Source organism: Panthera uncia (genome assembly GCF_023721935.1).
Source record: "Panthera uncia isolate 11264 chromosome A1 unlocalized genomic scaffold, Puncia_PCG_1.0 HiC_scaffold_17, whole genome shotgun sequence".
Lineage (NCBI taxonomy): Eukaryota > Metazoa > Chordata > Mammalia > Carnivora > Felidae > Panthera > Panthera uncia.
This window is the reverse complement of record NW_026057577.1, coordinates 27914429-27929019: the sequence shown is the minus strand read 5'-3', so window position 1 is coordinate 27929019 and position 14591 is coordinate 27914429. Positions and strand designations below refer to the sequence as shown.

At 39.3% G+C, this 14591-nt stretch overlaps 1 protein-coding gene across 2 annotated transcripts in view; it reads right to left on the bottom strand.

The window, feature by feature from the left end:
* DDX46 (DEAD-box helicase 46) overlaps positions 1-14591 on the bottom strand; it is a 70767-nt gene that overhangs the window by 30741 nt on the left and 25435 nt on the right. For both annotated transcript variants that reach the window (XM_049649201.1, XM_049649202.1), the window contains exons 14-15: positions 3952-4116; positions 3280-3442 (exon numbers count right to left, since the gene is read on the bottom strand). In XM_049649201.1, the coding sequence (XP_049505158.1) occupies positions 3280-3442; positions 3952-4116 (328 nt within the window). The remainder of the gene's footprint in view (positions 1-3279; positions 3443-3951; positions 4117-14591) is intronic.

Sequence of the window (14591 nt, the reverse complement as noted above, 5' to 3'; positions counted from 1 at the left end):
TCAATCAGTGGAAGTGCAACTTTTGACCTCAAGGTTGTGAGCTCAAGCTGCACATTTGGTGTAATTACTTAAAAGTAAATCTTAAAAAACAAAAAACAAAGAAAAAAGCAAAACAAACAAAAATAAACTACCAGGACTACATCAGAATAGAAAGCTTCTCAAAAATAATATAAACACAGGGAGGGAGACAAAACATAAGAGACTCTTAAATATAGAAAACAAACAGAGGGTTGCTGGAGGGGTTGTGGGAGGGAGGATGGGCTAAATGGGTAAGGGGCTTAAGAAATCTATTCCTGAAATCATTGTTGCACCAGATGCTAACTAACCTGGATGTAAATTACAAAAAATAAAAATAAATAAATCAATATAAATAAATAAATGTTCATTTATCCTTAAAAAAAAAAAAAAGCTTCTGCACAGCAAAGGAAATAATCAACAAAACTAAATGACAACCTACTGAATGGGAGAACATATTTGCAAATGACATATCTGACAAAGGGGGAGTATCCAAAATATATAAACACCTTATAAAACTCAACACCCAAAAAACAAATAATACAATTAAAAACTGGGCAGAAGATGTGAACAGACATTTTCTCCAAAGAAGACATCCTGATGGTCAACACACATGAAAAGATGTTCAACATTACTAATCATCAGGAAAATGCAAATCAAAACTACAATGACATATCACCTCACACCTGTCAGAACGGCTAAAATCAACAACACAAGAGACAACTGTTGGCAAGGATGTGGAGCAAAAAGACCTGGTACCCACTGTTGGTGGGAATGCAAACTGGTGCAGCCACCATGGAAAAGAGTATGGAGGCTCCACAAAAAATTAAAAATAGAACTATCCAGGGGCTTCTGGGTGGCTAAGTCAGTTGAGCATGTGACTCTTGATTTTGGCTCAGGTAATGATCCCAGGGCCGTGGAATCAAGCCCCACATTAGGCTCCATGCTGAACCTAAAGCCTGTTTGAGATTCACCCTCTTCCCCACTCACGTGCTTTCGCTCTCTCTCTCTCTCAAAAATAAATAAACAAACAAATAAATAAAACGGAACTACCCTATGATCCAGTAATCCCACTACTGGGTACTTATCAAAAGAATACAAAAAAACTTACTCGAAAAAAGGACACAAGGACACATGAACCCCTATGTTTACCGCAGCATTATTTAAATTAGCCAAATTATGGAAGCAGCCCAAGAACCCATGGACAGATGAACGGATAAAGAAGACGTCTCACACACACACACACACACAGGAATATGATTTGGCCATCATAAAGAATGAAATCTCGCTGTTTGCAACAACATGGATGGAGCCAGAAAACATAATGCTAAGTGAAGGAAGTCAGTCAGAGAAAGACAAATACCACACGACTTCACTCATAAGTGGAATTCAAGAAACAAAACAAATGAACAAAGGGGAAAAAAAAGATAGGCAAACCAAGAACCAGACTTTTAGCTATAGAGAGCAAACAGTTACCAGAGGGGAGGTGGGTGGGTGGAACAGGGGATAGGGATTAAAGAGCACACTTGGGATGAGCACTAACATATGGAAATGTTAAATCAGGTGTACAGTGTACACCTGAAACTAATACAGCACTTTATGTTACCTACACTGGAATTAAAATACTTTAAAAAAGAGGAAATTCTGACACATGATAAAACATGGATAAGCCTCAATGACAATTATGCTAACTGAAATAAACCAGGCACAGAAATACAAACACTGTATGATTCCACTCATGTGAAGTACCTAAAACAGGCAAATTCATAGGTACAAAAAGTAGAATACACACGTTCCCAGGGGCCAGAAGGTGGGGATGGGGATGAAGTTTATTATTTAACAGGTAGAGTTTCTGTTTAGAACAATGAAAAACTTCTGGAAATAGATAACGGTGTTGTTATACAGCACCGTTAGTGGACTTAACACCACTGAATCATACACTTAAAATAGTTAAAATGGTAAATTTTATGTAATATATATTTCATCCCAATAACAAAACAAAGGGGGAAACATGAGTGATTTTCAAACATTAGGAGAGCCTGGGTGGCTCATCTGGTTAAGGGTCCAACTTCAGCTCAGGTCGTGATCTCATGGTTTGTGAGTTAGAGCCCCATGTTGGTCTCTCTGCTGTCAGCACTGATGGATCCTCTGTCCACCTCTCTTTGCCCCTCACTCACTGGTTCTCTCTCTCTCAAAACAAATAAATAAACTTAAAAAAAAAAAAAAAAACCCAAAACATTAAAAGTTAACCAAATACATACCCTTAGAGCCCTTTTAATTGCATCCACAATGAAACTTGGTGTCACAGACTGTATATTCCAAAGATGACAGCAAAAGCATGGCTTATTCTACATGCTCTTCTGCATAGGGAATGACCCTCCTATCGAGAAGTGGAGTCTATACCTCCATCCCCTTGAATCTGGGCCAGTCATGGGACTATTCTGACCTACAGAATATGATGGAAATGAAAGTTCTGCCAATTCCCAGTATCATCCCTAACTGGCCTGGCAAGTAGCCTTAACTTGCCTTCTCGCCAAGTAGTCCCACAGAGAGATCCACAAAGGGAAGGGCCAGGATCCCTGGCCAATAACCTGACTGAGCTCGGTCAAGAGCCAGTACTAACTTCCCAGCCACATTAAGTAAGGCAAATATGGAAATGGATCCCCAGTCCCAATTAAGCCATGCCAGCAGATACAGCATGAAACAGAAACTAGGTTAAGTGCTGAGCTCTAACTAAAGCAAAGATTTATAAAGAAAATAAATGATAGCTGCCACTACCTTTTGGGGGGTTTCATTACAAAGTCACAGACTGCCAGAAGACATCCTTAATGAGGGTAATTCAAACTGTCTCTGTTGCACATGTTCAGGGTTCTAAGTCTTACATATATATATAACAATGGAGACATCACACAGAAAATAAAACGTTACTTTCAATTAAAGCTCTAATGTGAATCATGAAAACCTCCAGGTTGCATGGCACAATGGAAAGAATATAACACAAAATGGAGAATTTTAAGTTCTATTTCTCCTTAGCTGATTAATGGCTATACAGTTTGGTCAAACCAATGTACTCCTTGTCTTATTTTCTTTACCTCAAAGATGGAATAATAATAATGCTTATTAGCCCCCAGAGTTCTGAATAAAAGTGGAGATAGAAGATACAAACTCTGGTTCTAAACTCAGTATACAGTAAACACACAGTACACAGTACACTGCAGTGCTTGGTCAAATTAAATACTCAACAGATACTTCAGTAAACATTACCTCCATGAAGAGACATGCAAGGATAAGATGCTCTCATTAAATCTTTCAGAAGACCATCTGCATGTTCCTGCTTATCCACAAATATAATGACAGATCCCGATTCTTGATAATGGCCGAGAAGCTCAAGTAACTTCAAGAACTTCTTTTCTTCTTCAATCACAATCTGGAAACAGCAAATCGCACCAAGTTAATGGAGTAAAACTGCAGATACATCTTGTGAACAAAAATACTCATTTTATTTGTGGCAGATGGCAAAATGACAATATTTTGCTGTATTTTAGGACTGGGCAGGAAAATGTTGATTTTAATTGATAAACCAGTAAGACCAAAAACAAATCTGTAACTTTCAGAGAGGGGACTTGTAAATGTGGGCAATCACCTGGTTCTCTCTGCCTCTTGATCTCATACCCTATTAATTAAAAAACAAGATGTGACATTTCTATTAACAAGCCCACCTCTTCTGGTGGGACGAACTAAAAAGGGCATTTTTTAAGAGGATTTTAAACAGGCAGTTCCACAGAAAAGCATATTCAAGTGCATCATATAAAGTATTAATGGCTGCAGTTGTATCCTATTTAATTTTAGAAATTACCTTCCTACATCACAATGATCCCACAAGAATCACATCCTGAACATCCAGGGAACTGAGGGTTTCTTAAAGGCTGTACCCACCACTTGTTGTTCCACATCTGAGCAAACCACGCTTCTGCCTCCAACCTGCACTTCAATGGGTTTACTAAGGATTCTGCGAGCCAAAGCCTCCATAGCTCTGGGGAAAGTAGCTGAAAACATAACTGTCTGTCGATCGGGACGGACATTATCCACAATGCGCATGACCTAAGGACACAATGCAAATAAATACGGTTGAGTGTAGCCTCTAAAAGTCAATGATGTTAAAATCAAGTAGAAGGAAATTTTGAGAACATCCATTCAGGGACTTCTAAACCTGTTACCTTAGAATATTATAATTGATTTTACCCCATAATTTGCTCCTCTCAGTTTCCCCCTGTTAAGAAATGGCAACTGTAGTTATCTACATGTTTAGGCCAAAGATGGAGGAGCCATCTGTAACTACTCTCTCTTTCTCTCATCTCACACCTAATTCACCAATAAATACAGTATTCTCAGTCTTCAAACTACATCTGGGATGAAACTATTCTCCCCTGTACCACTGTTTTCCTTCACTTAGTAAACACAATTTTACTGAACAACTGTTATGTGCCAAGCACTGCTCTATTTGGAAATATGCAATAAAAACAGACAAAAACTTGTCTCCATGGAACTTCTATTCTAAGGAGAGTGGACACATAAATATATTATGTATCAAAGGTTGAAAGAGCTACAGAAAGAGAACAATGAAGGTGAACATACTGTTGAGGGAGTAAGATACAGGCACCAATTGCCTCAGTGTCTATAGAGCCCTGGAGAAAATAAAGACTCCTAGGATTCTTGTGATGATTGGTAAAACAAGAAAAAAAGTAATAATGAGTAAGATTACTGATGATGGTTTAAAGGTAGATGGTGGTGAGTGACTGGAAACTGGGAAGGGTATTCTTCCAAAGAAGACATCCAGACGGCTAACAGATACATGAAAAGATGTTCAGTATCACTCATCATCAGGGAAATACAAATCAAAACCATGATGAAATACCACCTCACAGGTGTCAGAATGGCTAAAATTAACTCAGGAAACAACAGTGTTGGCGAGGATGTGGAGACAGGGGAAGTCTCTCACACTGCTGGTGGGAATGTAAACTGGTGCATCCACTCTGGAGAACAGTATGGAGGTTTCTCAACAAGTTAAAAATAGAACTACCCTATAATCCAACAATTGTACCACTCCGTGTTTACCTAAGGGATACAAATATACAGATTTGAAGGGGTACATACACTCTGACCTTTACAGCACCATTATCAACAATAGCAAAACTATGGAAAGAGTCCAAATGTCCATTAAATGATGAATGGATAAAGAATGTGATAGAGGAGTGACTGGGTGGCTCAGTCAGTGATGCATCCGACTTTAGATCAGGTCATGATCTTGCAGTTTATGGGTTCAAGCCCCATGTCGGGCTCTGTACTGACAGCTCAGAGCCTGGAGCCTACTTCCGATTTTGTGTCTCCCTCTCTCTGGCCCTCCCCCACTCACTCTCTGTCTCTTTCTCTCTCAAAAATAAACAAACAGTAAGAGTTTTTACAAAATAAATTTTAAGAAAGATGTGGTAGGCAAACACAAATGGTAGTGAGGATGAGGAGAAAGAGGATCTCTTTTGCACTGCTAGCGGGAATACAAACTGATGCAGCCATTCTGGAAAAGAGTATGGAGGTTCCTCAAAAAATTAAAAATAGAACTACCCTACGACCCAGCAAATTGCACTACTGGGTATTTATCTAAGGGATACAGGTGTGCTGTTTCGAAGGGACACATGCACCCCAAGGTTTATAGCAGCACCATCAACAATAGCCCAAGTATGGAAAGAGCCCAAATGTCCAACGGACAGATGAATGGATAAAGAAGGTGTGGTATTTCTATACAATGGAGTGTTACTCGGCAATCAAAAAGAATGGCATCTTGTCATTTGCAACTATGTGGGTGGAACTAGAGGGTATTATGCTAAGCAAAATTAGCCATTTGGAGAAAGACAAATATCATATGACTTCACTCATATGAGGACTTTAAGATACAAAACAGATGAACATAAGGGAAGGGAAACAAAAATAATATAAAAACAAGGAGAGGGACAAAAACAGAACAGACTATTAAATATGGAGAACAAACAGGATTACTGGAGGGATTATGGGAGGAGTGATGGGCTAAATGGGTAAGGGGCATTAAAGCATCTACTCCTGAAATCACTGTTGCACTATATGCTAACTAACTTGGATGTAAATTAGAAAAATAAATTTTAGGGGCGCCTGGGTGGCGCAGTCGGTTAAGCGTCCGGCCTCAGCCAGGTCACGATCTCGCGGTCCGTGAGTTCGAGCCCCGCGTCAGGCTCTGGGCTGATGGCTCGGAGCCTGGAGCCTGTTTCCGATTCTGTGTCTCCCTCTCTCTCTGCCCCTCCCCCGTTCATGCTCTGTCTCTCTCTGTCCCAAAAATAAATAAAAAACGTTGAAAAAAAAAAAAAAAGAAAAATAAATTTTAAAAAAGTATGAGTTTTATGGTATCTAAATTTTATTTGTCAACAAAACAAAAAGCAACAAAATGTTTCAAGATGGTAAAAGATTAATCAAGCTCAAGGAAGCTGGCAGTAAGAAAAAGTTGAGAATGAAGCTATTCTCCCTATATGGAGATGAAAGGTGGGATTCCAAAATGAAGAGAATTGATGCAAAGTCTGCTTAAGAAGCAATCAAATCCCAGGGCACCTAGGGGGTTCAGTCAGTTAAGAGTCCAACTTCAGCTCAGGTCATTTTCACAGTTTGTGGGTTTGAGCCCCACATCAGGCTGTGCTGAAGCTCAGAGTCTGGAGCCTGCTTCAGATTCTGTGTCTCCCTCTCTCTCTATTCCTCCCCCACTCATGCTCTCTCTCTGTCTCTCTCTCAAAAATAAAAAAATTTTTAAAGAAGCAATCAAATCCCTCAACCTCCACCTATCTCTTACTGTCAGGCCCCTCTCTCACCCTAGCCAAAGACCCAAAGGTTTAGCTGCTGCAGAATATAAAACAAGAACATGAATGGATGAGGCAAGGATAACATCCTAAGAAGAAAAGCATTAAGTAAATGCATGATGTTCAATACTGAGGCTCCCACTCTCCCTCAAGCCTCTTTCCCAACCTAGAACAAGAGACAGGCCTTTACAGTCCAGGCTGGAGACTGGCCAATATTTTTCCAGGGACGGTCTGCCCAGTGCAAGAAGTCAGGCAGAAGATAGTCCTCATCTAAAGAAAGTCCCAGCCAGATTACAACAGTGAAACTCAGGATCACTAAGTACTGCTCTGGCACAGAGAACTCTGAATTTTAAGCTGCCTTTTCTCTGTCCCTTAAATGTAAGTAGTTAACTACAGGTTCCCAGACCTCTACAGAATGTTTCTAATCTGAATTCAGAAATCAAAGCAAATAGAAAATCAACTCAGAGGACATAAATCCTACGCAGATAGAAGGCAATCTTTAAAAATGAGTCATTTATATGAAATCTTGCCATTTGCAACAACATGGATGAACCCAGAGGGTATAATGCTAAGTGAAATAAGTCAGTCAGAGAAAGACAAATACCATATGATCTCATTTATGTATGGAATTTAAGAAGCAAATGAACAGGTGTGCCTAGGTGGCTCCATTAGTTAAGAATCCAACTCTTGATCTTGGCTCAGGTCATGACCTCATGGTTCATGCGACTGAGCCCCACACTAGACTCTGTGCTAACAGCATGGAGCCTGTTTGGTATTATCTCTACCCCCCTCTCTCAAAATAAATAAATTTAAAAAAAAATGAATAAAGAGTAAAAACAGACAAAAGGAAAAAAAAAAGCATACTCTTAAATACAGAGAACAAAACAGTGGTTATCAGAGGGGAGGTGAGAGGGGATAAGTGCAACAGGTGAAGGGGATTAAGAGTACACTTATCATGATGAGCACTGAGTAATATACAGAACCGCTAATAACATACACCTGAAACTAATAGCCTGTATGCTAATTATACTAGAATAAAAGTAAATTTAGAACACAAAAATAAATCACTGAAGGGGCACCAGGTGACTCAGTTGGTCAAGGGACCGACTCTTGATTTTGGCCCAGGTCATGATCTCACAACTCATGAGTTCAAGCCCTGAACTGGGCTCTATGCTGACAGCACGGAGCCTGCTTGGGATTCTCTGTCTCCCTCTCTTTCTGCCTCCCACACTCGCATGCTCTCTGTCTCAAAAATAAATAAACATTTAAAAAAAAATCATTTAAGGGGCGCCTCAGTGGTTCAGTCGGTTAAGCGTCTGACTTCAGCTCAGGTCATGATCTCGCAGTTTGTGAGTTCAAGTCTCACGATGGGCTCCGTGCTGACAGCTCAGGGCCTAGAGCCAGCTTCTGATTCTGCATCTCCCTCTCTCTCTGCCCCTCTACCGCTCACGCTCTTCCAAAAATAAATAAACGCTCTCAAAAATAAAGAAACATTAAAAAAAATCATCTAAGTGCTCACTTTAGCAGCACACATACTAAAACAAATTGGAATGATACAGAGATTAGCATGGTTCCCATGCAAGGAGAAAATGCATGAAGAGTTCCATTAAAAATTTTTTTTTTTTTTTTAATGTTTCTTAATTTTTGATAGAGAGAGAGAGACAGAGCATGAACGGGGGAGGGTCAGAGAGAGGGAGACACAGAATCCGAAACAGGCTCCAGGCTCTGAGCTGTCAGCACAGAGCCCAACGCGGGGCTCGAACTCATGGACCACGAGATTATGACCTGAGCCGAAGTCGGCCACTTAACCAACTGAGCCACCCAGGCGCCCCAAAAAAAAATTTTTTAAGAAAAGATTTACTCTTGAGTTATAGAACTTTGGGGATCCTAACAAGATGAGAAATAAAGGGGACCCTCAGAATGATGGATATCCCAGGACAGCAGCTATATGTCAGACAGAGAACAACAAACGATTACTGGAACACATCAAGAGGCTCTGAAGAAACCTTAAGGAAGATAAAACAAATGGGTAAGTTAATGTGTTTCAACTATTTGATAGGTTTATATACAGAGTTTGGTATTTTATTAGTTTTAAATATATAGAGACCTAAGAAAACCAGTCAACAAACATAAAAACACAGGTGTCCCTAGAGAAAAGAAGACGGTTATCTCTAAAGAAAACAAGACGTTACAGAGGAAATTTAAAAATAATCAGTTTACTATACTGCCCAGCTCTGAATAGCATTTAGATTGTCATAAGGTTGTATACTGACTCAATTAAAATAGCAACATAAATCTACCGGAAAAATAAGGGATGAAAATGATGCAAGAATGTGAGAGGAGAAAGAAAACAGAGAAGATTATGTTCCCCTGTAGGAAATCAATAAGTAATATCAAAAACAGAAAAACAAAAAGAAATAAAAGCACACTATTTAGATAAATAGAAGTAAATATCAAAATAATCAGCTAAGTGATGGAAGAGTACTGTTAAACCCACACGCACATGTAATTGATAAAACTAAAAAATGTAAAAAAATTAGATCAGGGATTCCTCTCCTCAAAACCCTCCAATACAGCAACTCATTAATCACATCAAATTAAAATCCAAATTCCTAGCCGAGGTGTACATATTCACCACACCGCCCTCATCCTGTACTCTCTCCTACTATATTCCCTCTCCTATGCTCTGCTCCAGGGACAATGGCCAAGTGAGTTCCCAAGTCGGGGCATTTGTCTGGCTCTTTGTAACACTTTTCACCCAAATATTCCCCGTCTCAATTTCTCACTTTATTCAGTTCCCAGTTCAAAGGTCATCTTAGTAGCAAGGCCTTTCTTGAATTTCCTGCATCAAATGATATCCCTTTTAGAATGACTGAAGTGCATAAATGAAAAATTAGGAATCACTAACCACACTTGGTTTGATAACATGAATTTGGTAGTAATATCAGTGCAAGTTCATACAATGGTATTTAATGTGTCAATCTTTTAAGATACTAAATAAAAATCATCAGGACTTTCAGATATATGATCATCTAAACGAGTCTAAGGACTGATCACTTAGTCTCAACTTTCAGAGATACAGAAACAAGGATCAGAATACACACTTCATACCGAAGCCCGTTGTGGCTTTGAAAATCTCTTCAAAGAGTAATACATATTCTACCTTCCTAGAATGTTCACAAATAACCCTTCCTTTTTAGTAAATGCACAGATAGTATCAAAGGAGGAAAGTTTTCTTGAAAACCACAACTAACTCCCTCTCTTGCCCAAGTGCTAAGAGAAATCTTCATGAATAAGCTATAAATCCTGTGCTTCATGGAACGGCGTACTAACTATCACACATGGGAGCTTAGATTTCCCTTATGAATACCTATTACTGCTTAGAGTCGTGAAGATGCCCATAGTATGACGCTAATGACGACACACGTTTTCAGGGATGACTGGCCTGGGTTTCAATTGCCTTCTTATGCTCACTTGGCTATCACACTGGGGCTACTGATTAAAAGCTGTTCCTGGGGCGCCTGGGTGGCGCAGTCGGTTAAGCGTCCGACTTCAGCCAGGTCACGATCTCGCGGTCCGTGAGTTCGAGCCCCGCGTCAGGCTCTGGGCTGATGGCTCGGAGCCTGGAGCCTGTTTCCGATTCTGTGTCTCCCTCTCTCTCTGCCCCTCCCCCATTCATGCTCTGTCTCTCTCTGTCCCAAAAATAAATAAAAAACGTTGAAAAAAAAAAAAAAAATTTAAAAGCTGTTCCTGAAACTTTTCAGTATGTTCCCTCTCTCACAGTACACAGATAATTAAAGTCAGCCATGGGCTGCCAAATACTAAGTCCTTAAACTTCTCCTTTCATACCTATAGGCTAAAACTCAATTCATCAGTCCAGCTGGTCACTAATGTTTACAAAGGTAGCAATTTCCCCCACTTTTCACTGATTTCAAGTCTTGATCATTGGCATATGCTCCTTTTGAAGAAGTTCTAAAAGTTTAGTACATTCTCTCTTATACTTCTCTTGACAATGTGCAATGCTTTCCTTTACCCTCAAGAAAATAATTTGCTACCAACTTAATGATTTATTTACTTATCAAAGTAAATATCACTATCTCAATCTTTAAGTCACAAATAGGGTCCTTGAGATGTTGATATGTATGTTGGTAAAAATTACCCTGGACTACAGGCGCCTGGGTGGATCAGTCAGGTAAGTCTCCAACTTCAGCTCAGGTCATGATCTCACAGTTCGCGAGTTCGAGCCTGCATCAGGCTCTGTGCTGACAGCTCAGATTCTGTGTCTCCCTCTCTCTCTGCTCCTCCCCTGCTCACTCTCTCTCTAAAAAATAAACACTACATAAAAAACAAAATTACTCTGGACTAGAGCATTATTGTGAAATAGGAATAAAACTTGGGGGTGTGGGGGGGAAGTCTCAACTGTCATTACATCCCTGATTCTGTTTCCTCTAATGTAAAGGATTACATTAGACTTAAAAATAAGTTTTTTAAAAATGCTCTTTTTTCAGTACCTCTATCTCCTTAAGTAGCATCCATATTATTCAATAGGAGCTGCTTATGCACCAAACCCTTCACCAGTGGCCTGAACACAGGACTGAGAGGTGCTGAAGTGTCTAATCATCAATCTAGTGACCTATTTTTTTTTTAATATTTACTTATTTATTTATTTGAGAGAGAGAGCATGAGTGAGGGAGGGGCAGAGAGAGAGGGAGACACAGAATCTGAAGCAGGCTCCAGGCTGAGCTGTCAGCACAGAGCCTGACGTGGGGCTCGAACTCATGAGCTGCGAAATCATGACCTGAGCTGAAGTTGGACACTCAACCAACTGAGACACCCAGGTGCCCCCTACTTTTTTTTTTTTTTTTTTTTTTTTTAAGAGAGAGAGCACAAGCGGTACAGGGAGAGAGAATCTTAAGTAAGCAGATTCCATGCCCAGCGCAGAAACCGATGTGGGTTCTTACGACTCTGAAATCATGATCTGAGCCAAAATCAAAAGTTGGATGCTTAGCTGATGGAGCCACCCAGGTGCCCCTCCAGTGACCTATTTTTTATGCCAATTTGAAGACAGTCTTCAAAGTTACAATAATCTCGCATTAGACAGTGAGCTCCTTGATGACTGAGGCAAGTGACAAGCACATTTACTGTCTCACTTTACTACATGATCAGTATTTTCAAGAAAGTAAAAACTCGGAGTAAACATCTTTAGAATCTTTAGATTTAGTGATATTTAGATCACTTCATTTTGTACTAGTCACACGTATGAATAAATTTGTCAATTAAAACATTCCTGACTTTCTTAATAAAAATAAAAAGTAAAACATGTAAATAATCATTTGGTATTTTTTTTTTGTAAATAACCATTTTTTTTATAACTAATAGGAATATTACTTAACATATTTTCACAAAGTATGTATATCCAGCTCCATAATGGCTAACTAGAGCTAAAGATCAAGGTCTATATCTAATCAATTTCTTCTCTTACTCTTTAATTTTACTAAATTAAAAAAGAACCTAGAAACCGTGGAAAAATCTGTCATGGAAAACCACTTTTTAATATTCTGTTAGGGGCACTTGGGTGGCTCAGTCGGTTGAGCATCTAACTCTTGATTTCAGCTCAGTTCATGATTCCAGGGTTGTGGGATTAAGCCCCATATCAGGCTCAGTGCTGAATGTGGAGCCTGCTTGAGATTCTCTCCCCACTCCCCACCCACCACCACTCTCCCCTGCTTGTCCTCTCTCTAAAATTATAAATAAATAAATAAAACAATTCACAAAGATCTGCCCAAGTGCCTTTCAACCTGCCAGCCTGTATATGCTAATGTGAAAAAGGAGACTCCTGTACGTTCTGCCAATGTCACTGTATAGCATATACATTTACTATGCATTTACACTCAGAAAAATATACATTAAGCATTATTTGATTTAGTTCCCAATTTTCATGATTTTTTTCAATACAGAATCATGTCTGGAGGCACACTGCCTGCCAACTCTGCTCTAGATAGAAGTCATTGTGCAGATGTGCACTGACTAGCACCAGCTTTGATTCAAATGGGGATGCCTTTACTTGCTTTAACATCCAAATAGTGCTCTATGGGACTGAACATGAACCAAGCATTTTTAATCTACACAACGGCTCACAAAATAATCATTAATCTGAAATTTCTTCTCTTCAACGGTTTAGTGCTTAACACATACACTGTTACTCAGCATTTCTCCCTCACGTACTTAATGTAGATGTAAGCACTAACGGCAAGAAATGACTCACACACTGCATACGATTGGGAAAAGTTATTTTGGCCTCTTTCTGGCAACACTTAATTGATTTACCAGAAAGGCCCAGTCACACCACACCTACCTTAAACATTACCATAAAATCTAAGATTTCCCAGGATTGGGAAAGACATTTGAAAGGGATCTAATTCCATCTTCCATCTGTTCATCAATTCCTTCTGCTCTCGTTCCTCAAATGGACCCCCTACCTCTAACCGAACACATGGACGAAAAACATATTCAGTATCTGCCCTCCTCCTACAATGTAAATTGTTTCATCTCCAAATAATGTTTATCCAGTTCTTTCTCACATTATTCTTAGATCCAGCTCCCTATAGCTTCCCAACTGGGACCCAGGTCTACTCCTCAATGATTCTTTCATGTGACAGACTTTTTTCAAACGGTTAAAGGATGCTATCAAATCCTCTACTCCAAGCTAAATGTCACTTATTCCTTTAACTACTTCTCACGTGGTTCGGGTGTCACCATAATCCTGTTTACTCTTATGTGCTCTTGTATATCCCATTTAGATTGTGATCCCTAAATCTAAACACAACACATACAAGTATATGACAGGCAATACATTTCTGGAGAACACATGAATAAACTGAAAAAAACCAAAGGCCACCTTAACTGTATCCCCTTTTTTTAATTTTAAAAAAATTTTAGAGAGAGAGAGTACAAGTGGGAGAGAGGAGCAGAGGGGGAGAGAGAGAATCTTAAGCAGGCTCCGTGCTCAGAGAGAGCCCAACATGGGGCCTGATCCCATGACCCAGGATCATGATCTGAGCAGAAATCAAGAGTTAGATGCTCACCAACTGAGCCACCCAGGTGTCTTTAAAGAATTTCTTAAGCAATCTCTACATCCAACGTGGAGCTCAAGCCCACAGACCAGAGATCAAGAGTCACATGCTCCACCTATTGAGAAAGCTAATACCCCATTTCTATTAATGCAGTTTATGATCAAAAATAATTTTTTTGGCATCCATAGCACATTGATAACTCACATTCCTTATCTCATTAACAAAAATTCCTAAGACCTTAAAGTTCCTTAACATGTGTCCCTCTAAGTTTATAACACTGAAATTTTGTATCTGAGCAAACAGTGTGCATGAGGAATATTAAAATCTAAGGTAGACAAATGCTCTAGCCCTTAGTTTTTACATTTGCAGAATGTAAACAAAATGTGCTATATTGATTGTTGAGGCAATTAAAACCATGAATTAAAGGAATTTATTTCAAAATACAATAAAAACTATAAAATAGAGAAGCTTAAGCTTCTATTATCAGCATTCCAATTCTAATTTAACCAACAATGGTTTTAGAAATACCTTCTGAACCAGTTTTATGAGGAATTCAGAGCATAATTATCTATCTGAATTCCCTATGTCCCCAACCTACTACATTACAACACAACAAAAACGTGTGAGAAGT